Here is a 21,721-nt window from a genome sequence, read left to right on the forward strand (position 1 = left end):
CATCTAAGCAAATAAAATATATAAAAAAACCTTGCCTATTGCTCTCTGGTCACTAGGTGCCATAGTGTTTATAAGTGATCATTTGACGCTGGGCTGCCTGAAAGCTGGTCTTCCCATAATACTAATTATCATTGTCGTATTCATCTTGCAGGTGTGGTGATTTTGAGGGCAGACGCGCAACCGGGCTACGCTTTCAACGCGATAACGACGCGGACTCCGTACACGCCACTCAACGACGTGTTCCGACTGACCAAGAAATAGGTTACAGCGCCATCTATCTCCCGCCTGCGGTACTAAATGAAATAACGCGTTATTGGTTTGATGAGTTACAGTTTTTGATTAACAGAGGGCAGTGATGTAAATTATTTTTCAGATCTGAGTAGGTAGTGTAGTTTTCGTTTTACTTTCTATTAACAATTTTAAAGAACAAATCATTTAAAGTTTACAAGTTCTTACTTTTTATTTGGTCTATATAAGTTTACGATCATTTTTTAAATCAATTTAAAAATTCAAATTTTATTCAGATTTTTAAATAAAATCACTACGGAATTCAGTGCAATCATGCAAATATTTATGAAAATTATTGACCGGATACAGCGCCATCTAGATAGCGAACGCGGTTTCATCATGTAAATTAAATTACAATTAGCGCTCTCTATGTTAACGAGTTTGATTACAAACTATTTTGCGAAACATTAGCATTCATTGGAATATCTTATTTTTACTCTAAGGCCCGTAACCCAGTGGCATTTTATATTTCTGTCAATCCATAGATCGTAGATTTAAAGCGAACAGGTAGGTATAGCTATACTGCCTATTTCTGCCGCGAAACAGTTGCCAAATTTTACTACATATATGGAGGTTAGCCGTTGAACAATAATATATTCGAAACTTTGACCGAATATCCTGAAATGGGCGACCGTGTTACCCTTGTTAAGTCCATCCAAATCCAAACTAGGTATAAATGAATGAGTCGAACCGATTCGAATTTCAAATAGAATGCCATTTTGAAAAAAAAAAGTCTTTTTTTTTGTGCACTAGAATCGGCCAGTGAGTGTATTTTAAAAACTTGAATGGATCAATCGATATCAGGGTGACCACCGCGGCAATCGTAACTTGTAAATTTTGGAGTCCATTTTGTAAAAGTTATTTGACAAGTTAAACGTCAAACTTCGCTTTCCCGCGCTACGTGCCGCGACTCAACATAGTTACCATCGCCTAACACGTCTCTTGCCTACAAACGACATGTTATTTATATTTCATCCTTATAAGTGTGAACGGTTAAGGCCTAAAAATACTAAAATCTTATGAGTTGATAAAAAAATTAGTTTGTTCATTTTTCTAATATTTATTGGCCCATAATTTGTCCTTAATAATTCACTGATGCTTCTTAGATCACTTTAAATGCGAATAAAACGCTGATGGCAATATAATATAGATAATGCAATTATATTTTTTAAATTACATTAACTTGATAAATTAAATTTTTATACATTTTGAAGTTCGATGTGACATTTATACTTAGATTGAAGGTTTTTTTAATCACGCTATTTTGAGAAAAAATGGGAAACAAATCATCGACTTGTAGGTATTTATTTTTAAGACGAAGCAAAAATGTTTTTTTTTTTTAAAGGAGGGTGGCCATACCAGAAAAATATATATTTTGTGGTACGATTAGGCCTTAATTCGTATATTATTGTAATTATTTACTTTGCCATTACTTCGTACCTAGATTTTAAGATTTGTACATTTTAGGTACACGTAAATTTTAAGAATTTTTATGTAGTAAAAATAATAATAAAAATGAATTTGAATTTAAGTACAGTTTGTTCGTTTTATTTTTATTTAACTAAATTAGAATTATAAAGAGATAGATTTTAAGTTGTTCTACAAGTAGGTTTAAAGAAATGCTTAATCTACATTACATTTTAAGTCGATAATGAAGATTACAATTAAGCATGGGATGGTCGACCTCATGCATCAAAATAAGTGACTTGTCGGCATCTTGCTAGGTATAAAGGCTCCGATATCCACGTAAATACAGTAAAATAAAATAACACAGCCATAGGTGTGATAAAAATAAAACAAAATAGCTTTGCGTTTTAAAAAAAAGATTTTTTAAGAGTGCCTATGTAGACGATTCATACGGCCTACCCAATGATGAGTGGTTACTAATGGACATCAGCAATGCCAGGGACTAAGCCGACCCGTCTGATAATGCCAGTTACGAACGAGAATACAAAATACAGGTTCCGTGTTCAGTTCGTGAGTATAGCTATAATTGCTCCATAGGCTTAGCGATTAAGAAAAGAAAAAAGATTTCATCGTTTTATTGGACACGGACGTTTTCAGTAGGAGGAGTAGTAATGTATTTAATATACCTGTCCTGCTCTATTCGAGGCGATTAGATAGAGCTGTGTCATGTGTGTGTGTTGAGAGTCATGCTCAAGTCCTATTCTTGAATATTTTACGCTAAATTTCGTTTTAATAGTTAAGTTTTACTTGTACGAGAATGAGATGCAAAATGAAATGAAGTTGATTAAGACTTTAAACAATTTGAATGAAATTAAATGAATGAATTGAAATAAAGTCTCGGTAATCATAATAATAATAATATTTTTTCAAGCCTCTTAAAATGCAAACACGTACAAGAATTCTTAACACTAATATCATAATATATATGGCTTTTTTATGAGGTATACAATAACAAAATTCCCTGACTTTTATGCTAAAATTAATTAAATTTATCAGTAAAATGATGGTTAATGAATTCGTTTAATTTTTCCATACTCGCGCACTTTCACAGAAGCACATTGAAACACACAATTAAACCTTATGTAATACTGAATTAACAGAAAAAAAAATCACACCATTTCGTTCTTCGTGTTCCCGCCAAAAAGTTCTACATATTTATTTTAATGTCGTCGTATCCGTTTCCGTACATGTCCATGTTTATTGATATGATGAATATCTGGTATACAAAATCCCCCACGGCCCTCCTTGAAGCTATAAAAGCGTCATATTAGAATAACAATTATTTACAACGAGCGCGCGAAAATTGTAAAGTTTTCAAAACGTCAGAAACAAAATGGCGTCCAATAAAAAACGCGAGATTAAATTTTAAATGTAATTTTAATTATGCCTTCGACTAAGACATTAATTGGTCCACTGTTAAAAGAACAATGAAGGCTTTGTGGCCCTCGCTTCACATTGTATGACCAGAATACTTGGAAATGTTAAGTATGTACATTGTTGAACGATCTAGTATCGCTAAATTTCATATCCTTTACGGAGATCTTGTAGCTGGGAACGGTGACCGCGCGATTCTCCTCCTCGATAATGTTCACACTCCTGGAAACGAAAAAAATCTAACTTATATTAACTTATTTTACTGGTAGTAGGACCTCAAGTGAGTCCGCGCGAGTAGGTACCACCACCCTGCCTATTTCTGCCGTGAAGCAGTAATGCGTTTCGGTTTGAAGGGTGGGGCAGCCGTTGTAACTATAGTTGAGACCTTAGAACTTATATCTCAAGGTGGGTGGCGCATTTACGTTGTGGGTGTCTATGGGCTCTAGTAACAACTTTACACCAGGTGGGCTGTGAGCTCGTCCACCCATCAAAGCAATAAAAAAAACCCGTCAATTAGACTGGCACAGATTTAAGTGAAAAGTGCTTTTGGTCTAACAACGCCTATAATTATATTTAATAGATAGTTATGCAGCTAATTTCTATTGCTGAAATGCGGGCCTGTCCCACATATCTCACTTCCCCCCTAGGCGCTGGAACCTCGAAGGAGGTTTGATCCCCGGCCCAAAAAAAAGCTATAATTTTAGAAGTAATTTTCAACAAAATACCTATATACTAGTCAATTTCTATGTAACATGAACTAATTACGAGATTATAAATTTTAAATCGTATTTTATGAGTAACAATACGGAACAATAATTACTGTATACATTAACAATGAACAAAGAATCAAATAATATTCCTAGGAACCAAACGAATGATTCAACTGTAAACATTAACATTATTTGAAATGTTGCAATAATCATTTTAAATTATACTACTATATATAGCACATGCAACAATGTCATTAGTCTACTTTCTGTTACTGTTTCTTGATAAGAATATAAAGAGATATGAGGTCGGAAAGTCAATAGCACGAGCTTTTCTTCCTTCTGATAACAGCTTATACAGTTTGTCGATGTTATAGCCCACTTACTCACCCCCGATTACTCTCTTTAGTCAATCCATACCCTGGGCCAGGAAGGTCAAGTACCTGGGCGTTACCCTGGATGCATCGATGACATTCCGCCCGCATATAAAATCAGTGCGTGACCGTGCCGCGTTTATTCTCGGTAGACTCTACCCCATGATCTGTAAGCGGAGTAAAATGTCCCTTCGGAACAAGGTGACACTTTACAAAACTTGCATAAGGCCCGTCATGACTTACGCGAGTGTGGTGTTCGCTCACGCGGCCCGCACACACATAGACACCCTTCAATCTCTACAATCCCGCTTTTGCAGGTTAGCCGTCGGAGCTCCGTGGTTCGTGAGGAACGTTGACCTACACGACGACCTGGGCCTCGAATCTATACAGAAATACATGAAGTCAGCGTCGGAACGGTACTTCGATAAGGCTATGCGTCATGATAATCGCCTTATCGTAGCCGCCGCTGACTACTCCCCGAATCCTGATCATGCAGGAGCCAGTCACCGTCGACGCCCTAGACACGTCCTTACGGATCCCTCAGATCCAATAACCTTTGCACTAGACGCCTTCAGCTCTAGGAGCAGGCTTAGGGACCTCGGTAACCGTACTCGTCGAACTCGACAAAGAGTTCGCCGTGCAACCTAACCCATGAATCAGCTCGCTGAGTTTCTCGCCGGATCTTCTCAGCGGGTCGCGATTCCGATCCGGTAGTAGATTAATTCGCGAAGCAGCTACTCTTGAGTTGTTAGGTCTCCTTCGGAGGCGCTCGGGTAGCTGTTAGCAAATCCCACCCCTCCTGGCTGAGCCTTTGCTCGCCCACCTGTCCTGGTGAAACTGGAAAGGCCTCCGGGCCACCAGTAATCCTTCAAGCATAAAAAAAAAAAAAAAAAAGCCCACTTACTGCTAAGCAGATAGACCCACGTAGATTATCAAATTAAGATAGACGTCACTATCCCGGTCACCGTTCTCGACGAACCCGTCGCTTGCCACGAAGGGCTCAGCTAGTAAATTAAAACACAGCCCACTGAGTTTCTCGCCGGATCTTCTCAGTGGGTCACGATTCCGATCCGGTGGTAGATTCTGCGAAGCACTGCACTTGCTAGGGCTAGTGTTAGCCACGTCTTCGGATTAGAATCCCGTGAGCTCACCTACTAGCTCGGTGACGCTGGCATCATCTTCTAAGACTACCAGCTTAGACAAGTGGTATGGCGTCGTGTATAGATATTATTCACCACTTTTTCCAAACCAATACTATGACGAGCAACGCTAAATCGTATTCACAACAGATAATCTACGACCAAACCGTCGGTATTGACAATAAATCATTGCACATTTAAATTGATAAAAACTCACCTTTTAAATCGAGACGCATCAAGAAAGAAATCGTTCGCGTCATCATAATACTCATCCTTGTATTTACTTTGAATATCTTCGTTGAATATGAACTCATTAAAATCCAGTTCAGTGCAGTTTTCTGGACAGTCTATGATCGGGAAGATCGAGGGTCCTTCGAAGAAATCGTGGTTGGATTTAGGCTCAAACTCGTTTTCTTTTTCATTAATATCCTCCGTCAAACGATCGGTGGGTTTTTCGACAACGGCTTCTCCATTATACTCCTTAACCACTCCCGCTGTGCTACCAAAATCAATGGTTTCAATTCGACTTAAGCCGTCTTCAATATTCTTGGGGCTCCTTGGTTTTAACACATCACGTGACTCGGCTTTACTGTCAGATTCATTATTGCTTCCTTTTAAAACATTACTAGCATTATCATCAATAATAGTTTCAGTCTTATTCACTTCTCGATTCATGTTCAATTGTGTTTGAAGACCGCGATCGATGACAGCTGCATGTACAGTAAGTGCAAAAACACATATAAGTATCTGTAAATAAATAAAAAACAATTTTATTATTTACTAGGTTTTGCACGCGACTCCGTCCGTGTGGACCTAGGAATTTTTATTGTTAATTAATAAATATATTAATCGAAATAAAAACCATCCTATCTTTCAAGTTGGATCAAACTGCACACGGTGTGGAAATTTAATTTAAAATTGGTTAAGTAATTTAGGAGTCCATCACGGACAAACAACGTGACACGTGATTTATATGTATTAAGATAAGTAATAAGTATAGATTTATTTATTTAACTTTATGCATCAGGATACAGTGGTGAACTTAATAAGGCTTTCTCTACCCGTCAGCCAAGGGTGGTGTAGAAAGCGCTCTGGGAGATCTTTAATCGGGGCTCGAGGATCGAAGAGTATTGATTGAAAATATATTATTATATATGTAAAAGCAAAACGCACGCGGTACACATACAAACACATTACATATAATGCCGTATATATAATAATTTAATTTACAATTTATACATTCATATACTCATACATACGTATATAATACATATATGGGTACATATAACATATTATTATTACATAATATTCTGACAAAAATACACATAGTAGGTATATTGTACAGAAAATTCCAACACTTAATAAGATTGCAAGTTTCGTTATAAGATGTTCCTGCTAATTCGTTCAGGAGTCACCGAGCCCTTGTTTTGAAAGTTAGGCCATCATTAAGAGGAACTGAATTCCAAAACTGAAAAGATTGAACTAGAAAATTCGGACACACCAAACTAGAGTTGTACGTATTGAATGAATGTATGAATGATTTATTTTATTTCAGACAAATTTATTTATTTTATTTTCACTGGTGGTAGGACCTCTTGTGAGTTTGCACGGGTAGGTACCACCACCCCGCCTATTTCCGCCGTGAAACAATGGTGCGTTTCGGTTCGAAGGGTGGGGTAGCCGTTGTAACTATACTGAGACCTTAGAACTTATATCTCAAGGTGGGTGGCGCATTTACGTTGTAGATGTCTATGGGCTCCAGTAACCACTTCATCAGGTGGGCTGTGAACTCGTCCATCCATCTAAGCAATAAAAAAAAGACAACAACAACAACCCAATATAATAACAAAACCAATGAAATAAAAAGATACATTTATTAAAAATAATTATCAGTTGATTACTTTTAAAATATTCCATTCAACTGATACTTACTTCGAACCAAGCATTATTATTATTATTTTAATTTAGTCTGCAAGTGAACCATGGTACAATGGTTCAAGTACCTAGAGTCATAACGGTCTGTTGATGCTAATTAATTAATGTTAATTTATTTTGCAATGCATCGATACTACGGGTGTATATTATTAATGAAAGAAATACTCGTAAATTTAAAAAAAAGTTTAACTTTCTGCTTACAATTTCGTAGGTAAAGACCTAATATTTAAAGTACCGTGTCAAATATGAGGGAGGAATTGGGCCCGTCAGTATGGAGCAAAGTGTAGTAAGAGCATGTAGATTGAGACGCTGAGGTTATGGGAGAAAAGTTATTTGAGGGTGATAAGTAGACACGTGGTCATACTTGCAGTGTTGAATTTACACTAGGGGCAGTCGGGACAAGTGACTAGGGCGGCAAAATTTGGAAAGTGGGAAAAAATATTTTTAGTCCTATCAAGATTGCTTAATATAATTATAATAATTAATTCTATTAATTAATGATTTTCTGTTTAATTGATTAATTCAAGAAATTCAATTAATCCATTATTTGTGAATTATAATTCTGGCACATTTGGCAAAAATGAATAATCAAAGTGATTTAATCAACTTATTGCCTTGGAGATTTCAAATGATAATCGATTTTTTCTATTTTCTGGAATTAAAAAAATATAATTAGTTTTTTTTTAAATGTAATATAATTATGAATTACCCTTGGTGCCAAAATTGTTAGAAAAAAAAAGTTATTTATTTTTTTGAAATATATAACATTTAACAAAGTTTCCGCAATAAATCAGTTATTTTAATTTTGAAAAATAAAAAATATCAACTACATATAAGTTTAAGTAAAGTCCCAGTACTGGGGCGGATTTTTTTCCGATTCCCAGGAGTGGTATTAAGTTTAAATCTGGCTTTGCATACTTGCGTATATTAAAACATTATTATTGATTGTACTTCAATTTTTTAACTGATTGGCATGAAATTTTCTTTATATATTTTATACTAATCGTCGATTCTTGAATTTCTTAACGGCACTAGACTCAATTTCCGATAACACAAGCAGAACTTAAAATTACAAAGCTGTTTAGTTAAAATCTGTGAATCATATTAAACGGTCGAAATTAATTATTAGATGACAAGAGCCAATGTCATTTATTAGATAATACTGATTGCGTGAGTTTATTCAACTTTCAACGATTAGGTATAGTAACCGGCAAACATCGTGAGCAAATGACCTTGACTGCGCAGAACCGAATTTTAGATCACTTTGGTGGTGAGGGTGAGGCGCGACGGCAGGGGAAATCGTATCGAGCGCGTTATTGGTAGATCAGTCGAACCTTGCGTACCGCACCGCGCCTTCGTTCCGCTTGCTCCCAAAAGTACGCTTGCGTACAGTGAAAAATATAACTTAACGATTAATAATCGTTAAGTTATATTTTGTTATAATTGCTTGTTGACTTTGTTGCCATTGCTATTTGTTGAGTGTTTGTTGATTTTTTATAAAAAATACACTATGCCGCGACAAACTGGTGTAGTATTCAAAAGAAAGGGTAGAAAAATTGTGTACGACGTATATTGCTTCATTATAAAACAGAGGAAGAATGATATTATGGAAAAAGTAAAACGGACTTCGGAAGCAACAAAAACATCAGTGAGTACTGTTAGGTGCATTATTAACGAAGCTAAAGGCTCTGGCTTGCTCATCGTGCTTGGGACTCCGGGTAAGAAAAGATCAGGGAAGAAGAAAGTTACCGGAATGGATAGTTTCGTTCAATCTGTAATAAAAAGATGTAATCATAATAACTACATAACAAGCAGCGAAACTCCGTACCGTAGAAAGGCTTCGAAAATTTTAAAGAAGATATACATTTTAATGGCTCGGAATTATGAAAGAGCTAGGCTTCAGATGGAAAAAAAAAAACAGAAAATAATCGGAAGCTGGTAATTGAAAAAAGTAACATTCGATTACTACGAATCGAATATCTTCAAAAAATAATTAATTATAGACAAAAAAGAAGATCGAACCGACCGAGTCGTAAACTACACCGATGAGCCCTATGTCGACTTATCACGATGATGGCGACTCGGGTGATGAAAACAGTGATGATGATAATGGTCAAGATTATGATAACGAAAAAAAAATTACAAATACCAGCTTCGCTTCAACTGAACGAAGACCTGGCAACAGCTCTAGTTTTGACTTAATAGAAGGAATATCTATTTTACCCCAAGATTAAATTATTACAATTATTAACCTATATTTTTTGTTGATGTTCTAATAAATATATAAATAAATACATATGTTGATTTTAATAATTTAATTGCATTATGACGCAGAGTAAATAATGTTTTTGCACGTGAGTGTACCATGCGCAAACTTACCCCCACTACGTCAACAAATGCTCAAGAAGTTTGCCGGCTATTATAGGTACCTATTGAATATATTTGAAGTCGTCGTGGCCTAAAGGATAAGACGTCCGGTGCATTCGTATCTAACGATGCAACGGTGTTCGAAACGTTTCGGTTTGAAGGGTGGGGCAGCCGTTGTAACTATACTGACACCTTAGACCTCATATCTCAAGGTGGCTGGAGGTATTTGGGTTGTAGATGTCTATGGGCTCCAGTAACTAAATAACACCAGGTGGGCCGTGAGCTCGTCCACACACCATGTGCAATAAAAAAAAATGTGTTTATCATTATTTCAAAACAGTTTATTGATCTGAGCGTGACATTGAGTGAAATCATTGTATACTTAATTTAGAACTGAACACAAACATATCTTATATATATATATATATATATAAAAGAAAGTCGTGTTAGTTACAACACTATTTATAACTCAAGAACGGCTGAACTTATTTGGCTGAAAATTTGTTTGTTTCGAGTTTCTATTAGCTTATTGGGCCGAGATAGGCAATCATTAAGAAAGCCATGCCGCGACCAACACGATCAAATCTTTCCATGCGAAGCTGTAATGCAACTAGAGGTTCGAAACATTGCGAGTGAAAGGACTGAAGAAGAACAAGAAAATATAATAATAATAACAACTCAAATACATGGCCAATAAAGAATCATTAAAATATTGCTTTTTTAATATACATTAAAATCATCCCAATAAAAAATTTATCTTGATAAAATCAAAAGTCTGCTCATTTATTGCCTCTAAGGCGGAATAAAGTTAGCCGGGTCAGCTAGTTTTAAATAAATAAATAAAACTCACCACAAAATGCATTTTGAAGCACACCGCATCCAACAAAGGATCAGTTAGGACTGAGCTTCGTTCAAACAACGTTAACACAGGAATGAATTACTGTAATTTTCTGTTCATAATCGGTAATTGATCATTACCCAATCGACTATGAGCAGACTAGTTAGTTCGTCATGTCGTGCGAATGTCGCGTTAATTATCTACAATGGTAGTTTATTTAGGAAGTTACTGGTATAGCGCCTGAGCTTGTAGCTGGTGTCCACATCTCTGTACTACTTCGTTACTATATACAGGATGTCCCAGAAAGAATGGATAATCCTGAAACACCTCATAGTAAAGCTATTCGGGACACAAAAAAAAATATCTCAAGTAGTACCCAAATTACGTATTTAAAAACATATATAATATTATATTTTCCATACTACTGTGCGTTTCTGGAATATACCACAGCTACAAATAAATGAAATCCATAGGCTTTTTGGTATTATAATATTCTACATGGACTATACTATGGAATATGCAGGAAATCGTATGAGTAGCTAGTGTAATTTTTTATAAAAGTTAATCGGAACCTAAATTTTAATCATGAAATTTGGTATTTTTTTATTTTGAGTCCCCAATAGCTCTACTGTAAGGTGCTTCAGGATTGTTCATTCTCTGTGGGACACCCTGTATATACATAAATTTAGTAATTTAGTCCGTATATGCCGTATTTTAGGCCGAAACGAGATCACGACTTATATGCTTAGAAGTTACTGGCCCTCAAATGCCTCCGAGACGGTTTTTTGTTATGATTAAAAGCTCACTGGTGACCCGGAGGCCTTTCCAGTTTCACCAGGACAGGTGGGCGAGCAAAGGCTCAGCCAGAAGGGGTGGGATTTGCTAACAGCTGCCTGAGCGCCTCCGAAGGAGCCCTAACAACTAAAGAGTAGCTGCTTCGCGAATGAGTACGGTTTCCGGGGTTCCTAAGCCTGATCCGAGACGGATTAATGTTTGGCGCCAAAATAAGCGGGGCGTTGCTATCTACCCGTGCGGGTAAGATCGTAAAAACCCGTAAAATTTTTGTAAGAACATTTAGTATCAAGCACTAACATTATATTTCCCTTGAAAAGCAATCATGCGTTCGTGCAGATCTTGTGCGTTCTTGTAGCACTTTAGGGGGCGAATCTCAAAATCATGCTGAGGTTACAATAGAGATAGACCCAAGACAAGTTGGAAAGATGTAGTGCTGAAGGACAAAAGGGAATGCAATATTGCTGACGAGGATGTCGAAGACAGAGCTAGGTGGAAGAGTAGAATCGGGAAAGCTGACCCCACCACCGTGTAGGATAAATAGCTAGGAAGAGAGAGAGTTACAATCCCGCGAGCAGATACCATATCTTTTCCAAAATATGCACGTTCTTGTCTTTACAAACGACATCCACGATGAAGGTATCGGTAAGGTATAATATCTGGGACATAATGAAATGATTCAATTGATTAAAAAATTTCGCATCTCCATTAAAAGAGAAACAATAGACGGATTGTCGATAATCCCATTCTCACGGATCGCTTGGAACCTCTGGGTCTGCGGAGGGACTTCGGTTCCCTCTGTATTTTGTACCGTATGTTCCATGGGCAATGCTCTGAGGAATTGTTTGAAATGATTCCATCATCACTTTTTTACGTTACGTTCATGGGCAGTTTTCTTTATCGGTTATATGGGTGGATGAGCTCACAGCAAACCTGGTGTTAAGTGGTTTAACAATATGCGAAGCACTGCTCTTGCTAGAGCTAATGTTAGCAAATTCTCTCAGGTTGAGCTCACCTACCCGTCCGGGCGTGGCTGGGATAGCCTCTTAGGCTACTAGCGAATAAGTAGGAAAAAAAGTATGACTTATGCATTATTATTACAATTTATATACTCTTTATTTATATACTCTTACAATTTATTTCTCATACACGTCCTTATAATCATTTCAATAATTAAATTATTTAATTAGTCATTCCACTACACATTTTCCAAACCCAATTCAAATTGAATTCAGATCCAAATAACTCGCAGCACACAAAGCTAACTTAACAATTCGGTCACTTCGAATGGTGGTAAATGTGGAATGACTTGCCTAAAGTGCTCCACCGTGCAGCAGAAGCAGATTCCCTCAGATTTTGTTCTAGGACTCCAAGTCAACCATGAAAATTGGGTGTTATTAGCGCATTGATCAGGGCAAAAGATAATCACGCTCTCTCTACTGACAGAACTGTAAAATGGATTGTTGATTCCGACAAATGCTGTACCGCGCTTAGAGCTCGGCTCGTATACGACTTTGTAGAAATATAGCGGCACCGGTATCAGCGGATTGTTGTTTACGTCGTCGTAAAGATGCACGTCCACCGTACTCCCAGAGCTGTTGAGTAGTTCCATCACGCCATACGTGCCGGTGTACATAACGGTGTCATAGCCGGCTGCGTGGACGCGGTTCCTCAAATCCACTTCCAAAGTGTTCCAATTTCCGCTATTGAAACCGTACCACTGCGGGGCGCAGTTGACATAATGAAAGGACGCTCTCTCCCCAAACGCGTATACGAAATCGGTTTTAGCTGCTAAATGTCCTCTAGACAGAAATGATTCGGCGGTAATGTAGTCATTGGCAGCGTGTCCGCCGACACGTTTTCTAACAGCAGCCTCTAAGCCTCTAGGCGAGAATAGTTTGAACACAGACAAGTGACGATACGCGTCGTCTTCAACGAAGTAGGGCCGTTCGACGTGTTGCTGGAACTGAGCGTTATAAGGCTTCTGCGTGTAAACAGAATAAAGGGGGGTGAGACGCCACTCGTCGAAGCAGGTTTCGTAAATTGGGTAGAAATCGTCGCGGACTGGGTAGCCGACTTCAAAAATCTTGTTATTATTGTGACAGGTCCGATTTGTACGCTTGCTCTTGTATACCGGGGGAATATCACACGAGAAAAATAAGAAGCTAGAGGGCGCTGTGATCCAATCGTTGTTCGTAAACGTATCACCGCCCTGGCACGTGACCGTCGCAACTTCGAAATGCTTGTTCGCGTTTGGATGCCTCACTCTCGACTCTCCGCAGCTTAAAGTCAGAGTTTCCCCATTGTCTATTTCAACGTTTCCGTATTTGTCTGTGGGCTCTAGGAGCCTGCCATTGCGAATAATTACAGGGAGAGGCTGACCGAAGTCTCGTCTTGAATTCAAAATGCATCTTTGTCCAGGTTTTACGTTAAACACGCACAATATCATCATCAGATATTTTAGGATCATAATTTATTTATTTATTCATTGGTTGATTAGTATTTACTTTAGCTATATCTCGTTGGATACTTGAAGATTTTGTTATTTTAATCTAAATTTGTTTTTTATGCATTTGAAATTACTTTACTATAAATTTTTTTGACGTATGTCATAAATGTCAATGTCAAAATGATGAAAGATTTACCATAGACCTTACTTCAATGGGATTTACATATTAAATTGGTAAATTGCATAGACCTTTAAACATACTTCAGTAGTAAATTGCAGTAAATTGATGTTTTTGGTTTTGTTTTTCAAATTTTTTTGAAGTAGATAGTTTAATGGACGTGGACTTCTCGATTCGCCGCACAATTAATTTAGTTTTATTTATTTTACATATGGTATTTCTGAAATAAAGATTTGTTATTATTATTATACTATGTTTATTTGAAATCTTATTAATTATACAATTTTTTTTAAAAGGTATCAAAAATACAATTTTTTTAAAACACTAACTTTAAAAAATAGATTGACGCTGATGGCGGTAGTCTCGTGGGCCAGGTTTATATATTTTATTAATTTGTCCTTTTCTTTTTCTTTTCTTCTTTTTTACTTTTTCCTTTGGTTTCCTTCTTTTTATTTTTATTATTATATAAGACCTAAAGTTGGATTGATCGATTAGATTGACTACTTACTGATCTTAAAAATGTACGTGTCTAGTCTTGATAAGGCCACCGTTATACTTTTTTTTTAAGAGGCCATCACCAAACACTCACGCAGTGTACAATTATCATCACGTAGAGATTATTTTTCAAGTGATCACAATTATATTTTTAAACACGTTTCATATTACTTGTATGAAGCCAAATTATTTTGCAAAAATAGATTGGTAGGCCTATTTTTATTTTTAAACGAATTTATTTTAACAAACGTGTAGTGTTCACGAATGCTCATAGTGGCTAGAAAGGCTAGTTAATTTGTCAGCGTTCAAGGTGTCAGACGTTTTTAAAAAAAAAAAGGATTCTTCTGAATTAAGCAATTGGCAATCTAATTGAAATCCCAGTAGATAATTTTCCACAAGACATGACCAATTTCAAGAGCATTTTTTCCGGTCTGGGGCTGAACCTCCTTCGAGGTCCCCGCGTCTATGGAGCGCGCGGTTTATGTCGAACTGGTCCGCGACTGCCAACCGCGGGCCCAAGGACGGCAAGCCTGGTGTTAAGTGGTTACTGGAACCCATAGACATCTAGAATGTAAATACCGCCACCCAGCTTGAGATATTATTATGAGTTCTAAGGTCTCAGAATAGTTACAACGGCTGTCCCATCCTTCAAACCGAAACGCATTACTGTTTCACGGCAGAAATAGGCAGGGTGGTGGTACCCACCCGCGCGGACTCACAAGAGGTCCTTCCTACCACCAGTAGTTACACAAATTATAATTATGCGGGTTTTTTATTTTTATTACACGATGTTATTCCTTCACCGTAGAGGTCAATCGTGAACATTTGTTAAGTACGTATTTCATTAGAAAAATTGGTACCCGCATGAGGGATTCGAACACCGGTGCATCGCTACATACGAATGCACCGGACGTCTTATCCTTTAGGCCACGACGACTTCATTGTGGAACGTTTTAAAATAAATGTACAAAAATAGATATTTCCTCTCAAATCCATTGGACACGTCTAATTTGTTATAAAATATTATTTTCATCGCCATTATGCTGACACGCTCGCGTAGTCTACAATACGCGAAGGTCACGGAAGAATTTGCTGAGAATGCGACAAAAATTCTGATGTACGTTACTAATTGGATAATAAATAAATGAATCATTATTACAAGTGCGATTATGGAATTCTCTCCCTCAACCTATTCGTGCCAGTTCCTCTCTAGAAGTTTTTAAGAGTCAAATGAAGAAACATTTCCTGTCACTTTAATTTTTTTAAATTTCAATAGTTATTTATTATAAAAAAAAGAACATAATAATCCTAACCTAAAAGTGCATGTTATTATCCGCAACATGCTTCGTCAGATTATAGAAATAGAGTTATCAGCAACATGCTTCTTCAAAAAGTACAATACTTATTTTCAGCTACAAGCGTCGTCATAAGTCACTTTATTTGTATTTAGGTTATTGTTTTATGTATGTTTATTTACTTAGTCTGGCCATAAATACTGTTACAATTAAAAATAAACAAAATATTACATTTGAATTTGGAATCTGTCATTTTTATATGATTGCTCATTGAGTTTTCTCATTTTGGCGCCAATACATTGTACAATATTTTGCGATATTAAAATGGAGTGGGGTGATAAAGAGAACCGAATCGCTGTGATTGCATTACACAAAGTAGGTATGGAGACAAATGCAAGAAAAAGATCTGGCCGTCCACGTAGTGTTCGTACGAAAAAGGTGGTCAAAGCAGAAAGGGAAAGAATTCGAAGAAATCCTGTCCGAAAGCAAAATATTTTTTCTCGGGAGATGAAGATAGCACCTAGAACCATGTCGCGTATTTTAAAAGATGACTTAGGACTTGCAGTCTATAAGAGACGTACTGGTAATTTCTTAACTGATAATTTAAAAGAGAATAGGGTGGTAAAATCGAACCAACTACTGAAGCGGTATGCAAAGGGAGGTCATAGAAAAAAAATTTGGATGAGATTTTTTTTACAATTGAGCAACATTTTAACAAACAAAATGACCATATGTAATGAGCTCAAAGCTCTAAGGAAGCTTCCCAATTAGTCGACAGAGTGTAACGTGGGCACTATCCGACTTCAGTGATGGTTTGGTGGGGTATTAGCTATGAAGGAGTGACTGAGCCATACTTTTGTGAAAAAGGTATCAAAACATCGGCACATGTGTATCAAGATACCATTCTTGAGAAGGTAGTGAGGCCCCTTAACAACACCAAGTACATTAATCAAGAATGGTCCTTCCAGCAAGACTCGGCGCCAGGTCATAAAGCTCGGTCTACGCAGTCTTGGTTGGAAACGAACGTTTCGGATTTCATCAGAGCTGAAGACTGGCCGTCGTCTAGTCCCGATCTTTATCCGCTGGATTATGATTTATGGTCAGTTTTAGAGAGCACGGCTTGCTCTAAACGCCATGATAATTTGGAGACCCTAAAACAATCCATACGATTGGCAGTGAAAAATTATCTCATGGAAAGAGTGCGTGCTTCTATTGATAACTGGCCTCAACGTTTAAAGGACTGTATTGCAGCCAATGGAGACCACTTCGAATAAGCTTTTTATACTTTAAATTGTTTTATATCTATGTATTCAACTAACACACTGTAAAAGTAAGAAATGTTTTTTGCCATATAATTTTTTTTGTCTTCCTTTGTAACAGTATTTATAGCCAGACTAAGTATATGTATTTTGCATCTTATATTAGATATATTACGTATTCATTTGTGTCATAATGATTGTGTTTTTTTTTTGAACTTTAATTTAACAGTCATGCTTTAATACCTTTTATATTGTACACTTTTCCCCTCTTATACATCGTATTACTCACTGATAATGGTTTGCTTTAAGGAAACTCATGAATGAGTTAAGCTCGCCTTTGTACATAGTATTTAGACATTCTTTTAAATCTGTTTTTGTTGTATTTTCTTTTTTGTGTACAATAAGTATAAATAAATAAACAAATACAATTTGGGCCTTCATCTTTGCTGGTAAAATAAGATGGAACTATATTGCAATTATCGATCTCGGTAACGAAGAATATTATAAATCATTAATGATTAATAAACTAAATAAATAAAGGATAAGACGTCCGGTGCATTCGTACCGAGCGATGCGTGTGTGTGTTGTTCGAATACCGATTTATTTCAATGAAATACGCACTTAACCAATGTTCACGATTGACTTACACGGCGAAGGAATAACATAATAAAAATCAAACGTGTAAAGACTATAATGCCGGCTTTTTATGGGCCTGCATGGGTAGACTTTTTTTATTTTATTGCCCTTGTAGGCAGACGAGCATACGGCCCACCTGATGGTCAGTGGTTACCGTCGCCCATGGACTTCAGCAATGCCAGGGGTAGAGCCAAGCCGCTGCCTACCGCTTAATACTATCCACAAGCCTCGTTTGAAGAAGGACATGTCATAGCGCTCGGGAAACACCGTGGAGGGGAGCTCATTCCATAGCCGGATGGTACGTGGCAAAAAAGACCTCTGGAAACGCACTGTCGATGAACGCAGCGGTTCCAGATGATACCGTCAACCAACCTATTTCTTCCGCCAAGCAGTCATCGATATTGCTTTGAAGGGCGGGGTAGCCGTTGTGCTATAGAAATAAGACTTTGAACTCATGTCTGAGATATTTATGTTGTTGATGTCTATTGACTCCTACGTAATACCAGGTAACCACTTATTAAAGGTTGAGCAGTGAGATCTTCGCCAGTCTAAGCATTATGAAAAATAGATTTCAGATCTTTACTGGTGGTAGGACCTCTTGTGAGTCCGCACGGGTAGGTACCAACACCCCGCCTATTTCTGCCGTGAAGCAGTTATGCGTTTCGGTTTGAAGGTTGAGGCAGCCTTTGTAACTGGAACCCCCCTACTCTGAACGGGTTCTGACCCCGGACGGAGATCGGACGTCGGGTGTATTAGTGCAGGGGAGTCGTTTAGTGGGTGGGCCCTAAAATCCTTGGGCCCGCGATCTGCTCTCAACACCTGCAGATCGTTGAGTCTCACATACCCCGCGCGCCCCCTAGGCGCGGGAACCTCGTAGGAGGATCGACGCCCGGCCCGAAAAAAAAAAAAAAAACCCCTTTGTAACTATACTGAGACCTCAGAACTTACATCTCAAGGTAGGTGTCGCATTTACGTTGTAGATGTCTATGGGCTTCAATAACCACTTAACACCAGGTGGGTTGTGAGCTCGTCCACCCATCTAAGCAATAAAAAAATCAAGAGCCTATATATCCACCAGCAATAGCACTCCAAGGTAATGACGACCATGACCGTGAAAATCCACCGACATCCAGATAGCACATATAAGAGAAACGACTTGAGGACTCCCTGGCTGCGATCACCGCATCACGGAGCGCAATTAGTGAATCTGTTCAAACATCATTAGTAAAATACGGCTACCAGACCAGTCGGAAACAATGCAGATTGAATCGAAGCTCGTATGTGTCGCAGTTTCTCTGTGACTCAGACCTATATGAGAGCGACGGGAACACGGACGTGTTGGTTTTTAATAACCGTAACAAATATATAATAAATGTTTATATTCATAACACTCTTTGTCCGAGAGCTCTGTAAACAATCACACGTGGAAACAAGCACAATGACGAACAAATTTGTAAGTAATTTTATAAATATTAATTTACTAGCTTTTGCACGCGACTCCGCCCGCGTGGAATAGTTATTTTGGCATAACGCTAAATTTTACCTCCCACTTAATTTACGTAGAAAGTGAAAATATTTTTGAATTATAGAATGTTAAGGAGCCATTTAAGCCCCTATTTTGAAACATTCTTTATTGGTGCTCCACTTGTATTGGTCTTACAGTGATGTTATATCATATAACAAACTCGTCAGCTTTATAATATTATTATAGATGTCACAGCTAATGGTTGTGAAACAAGAATACGTGGGCCATGAGACAGGAATTATGGTGATATCTGACCGTGGCGTCTTCAAATATGTCCTACCATCGGTGTTTACATAAACTTTGAGGTTTTGATTTTCGGTACCCGATGTTATTCGTTAATTCCGGTCGTGGTGTTTTCTTAGAGAAATGTGAATTGCCAGTGGTATTCGAACTCCGGCTAGTCACGTCAATTGATCCGGTTACACCAGTTGCCTTATCCTTTAGGCCCCGAGAGAACTAAATGCCAGAAGACCTATATAGATCAAATACCCAAATTCCACGCACAAAGATTCATCTAATCAAATTCAAGCTCACAAAATATTGAAAACGTATTTCATCGCGGTTTTGAGGCTTAGACGATGCCCGCCTGGGTATGTACCACTGTCCTGCCTACTTTTGCCGCTATGAACTTTTTCCTACCTAATCGTTGTTAGCCTAAGGGACTATACCAATTACGCGCGGACCGGTAGGTGAGCTCACGGGGCTCAATCTGAGAGAACTTGCTAACACTAGCCCTGGCAAGAATAGTGCTTCGCTGAATCTACCACCGCGTCGGGACCTACCATCGCGACCCACTGAGAAGAGCCAGCAAGAAACTCAGTGCGCTGTGTCGATGGACTACATTGGAAAGCCTAAAAGCACCAATAAGACGTGCTTAAGACGACGTCGTCTGGGATGGTTATATAAATAAAAGCGGCCACGATAAGGGGGTTATCGTGTCGCTCGACATTTTTGAAGAATTCTTAATTCTTTATTGTACACACAGATAATACAATACAATAATTGCGAAAAATTATAAAATGGCGAGCTTAACAATTGAGTTATCTACCAGCTAACCGTTCTTAAAGAGGGAGAGCTTTACATAAATGGGTAGAAGAGTATAATCTAATCAATTTACTTATTGATACAATACACAATAACAATAATAATTATAAAAAAAAATCTAATACATAATATATCAGACTATATACATACACAATTACACACATAAATAACATAAACATACACGTCCATATATAATGAAATACATAAAATAAAGACATATAAGTAATACTAAATCGATAGATAGTGCTCATTTAATCCCTTCCTGAATACTTAAGCAGTCTTAAATCCTAGTTTGAGAGGTGGGACAGTTCTTATTTAATTTTTATATACGAAATTATACACCTACTAGCTGTACCCGTCCGCTTCGCTGGGCATTTAAAATTAACATTATTATTTCTCACACCCACAAAGATTCTATCATTAACGCCCCCGCAACTGGTGTAGAGAGTCTAACACTCATATAAATATTAGCCTATCCATTAAGTACGTGTATTTTCTACATGGATATCAAGTTTCAAGTCAATCGGATGCATGGTTCAGTAGTTATAACGGAACATCCGTAAAAAACACTGTAGTTTTATATATTAGTATAGATGTTTAATTATGGGACGAATATTTTTTTCTGCACTATTATAATAGGCAACGGTTTGGCTGTGTCCCTTTTTATTGTCTAGGTGTGACGGTAACCACACACCATCAGATGGGCCCGCTTGTTTATGAGCAGGCGGCCCCTTATTGCATATAAAGAGCTATGGCTCTTCATATGCAATAAGAAAATTCAACACATATTTTTAACGTTTTTATTTACTATTTCAGATTCTATTACTATTTTGGTTAACCATCATAGTATTACATGATTTCACAAATGCATTATGGATACCACAGATCCGGCAGAATACTATGAATACAAATAATGAATATGTTAATAACAATATGAACTCCCGAGAGCCGTCCGAAGATTACAGAAAGTACAATTATTTGATTACTACTTATCTGTAAATTAGCACAGGGCACTGAACTAAGTGTGGAATTAAATTGATAGGTGGTCTGTAAACGTCAATATAATGTAACAATGTAAAGAATGATAAAAACATTGAACGTGTAATCTACTTTATATACCGGAAAATTGATACATATATTTTGTATGTAACTAAATCTACTTTTACGGTTTTAGTATCCCATTTTTTTAACGTCATTATATCGAAAGGTAAGATTATTTGGTTTAAGCAACATTTTGCAATTTTACAGGAGAACCATTTAAAGCTTAAGCTTTACACATACTTCTTCGGCTATTTGAATGGAGTAAGCTTAATTGAAGTTCAGCTAAAAACATTGAACTGTTGATGCTAATACCAAATCCGAACAAAAACAGTTTCACTGTAAAAAATTGCGCCAAGTCCACGTTTATAAAACTCATCTCAATAACATTTGCACTTTACAAAAAAAAGAAGACTTCAATAGCTTTCATTCTCTACAAAAATATGTGAAATACAAAAAAATACCAAGAAACCGTCATAAAGATGAAAAAATTAAAAAAAAATTGTTGAAAATTTAAAAAT

At 37.3% G+C, this 21,721-nt stretch overlaps 3 protein-coding genes across 4 annotated transcripts in view; 1 reads left to right on the forward strand and 2 right to left on the reverse strand.

Moving 5' to 3' along the window:
* The window catches only part of LOC114246283 (alpha-N-acetylgalactosaminidase), a 79,736-nt gene extending 76,383 nt beyond the window's left edge, over positions 1–3,353 (forward strand). For both annotated transcript variants that reach the window (XM_028178747.2, XM_028178748.2), the window contains exon 10: positions 152–3,353. In XM_028178747.2, coding sequence (XP_028034548.2) covers positions 152–261 — 110 coding nt within the window. In that variant the 3' untranslated portion in view covers positions 262–3,353. The remainder of the gene's footprint in view (positions 1–151) is intronic.
* On the reverse strand, positions 1,809–10,764 carry LOC114246284 (uncharacterized). Its single transcript, XM_028178749.2, has 3 exons — positions 10,502–10,764; positions 5,567–6,096; positions 1,809–3,351 (listed from the first exon to the last, which is right to left on the reverse strand). Exons 1-3 carry the CDS (start codon positions 10,511–10,513, stop codon positions 3,237–3,239), a joined length of 657 nt encoding a protein of 218 aa, XP_028034550.2. The 5' UTR covers positions 10,514–10,764; the 3' UTR covers positions 1,809–3,236.
* A 1,693-nt stretch (positions 10,765–12,457) lies between these two features.
* On the reverse strand, positions 12,458–14,268 carry LOC114246263 (salivary endonuclease). The gene has a single exon (XM_028178721.2). The coding sequence runs from the start codon at positions 13,749–13,751 to the stop codon at positions 12,543–12,545; it is 1,209 nt and encodes a 402-aa protein (XP_028034522.2). The 5' UTR covers positions 13,752–14,268; the 3' UTR covers positions 12,458–12,542.
* Positions 14,269–21,721: the final 7,453 nt, after the last annotated feature.

Source organism: Bombyx mandarina, chromosome A1 (assembly GCF_030267445.1).
Source record: "Bombyx mandarina strain Sakado chromosome A1, ASM3026744v2".
NCBI classification, from domain to species: domain Eukaryota; kingdom Metazoa; phylum Arthropoda; class Insecta; order Lepidoptera; family Bombycidae; genus Bombyx; species Bombyx mandarina.

What these genes read in the sequence shown, in the direction of transcription:
- LOC114246263 (XM_028178721.2), bottom strand. Translation starts at nt 13,751, where the DNA reads ATGATCCTAAAATATCTGATGATGATATTGTGCGTGTTTAACGTAAAA.
- LOC114246284 (XM_028178749.2), bottom strand. An exon ending in GATGCGTCTCGATTTAAAAG is followed by an intron (nt 3,352 to 5,566) that starts GTGAGTTTTTAT and finishes TTTCGTTTCCAG; the next exon opens with GAGTGTGAACATTATCGAGG.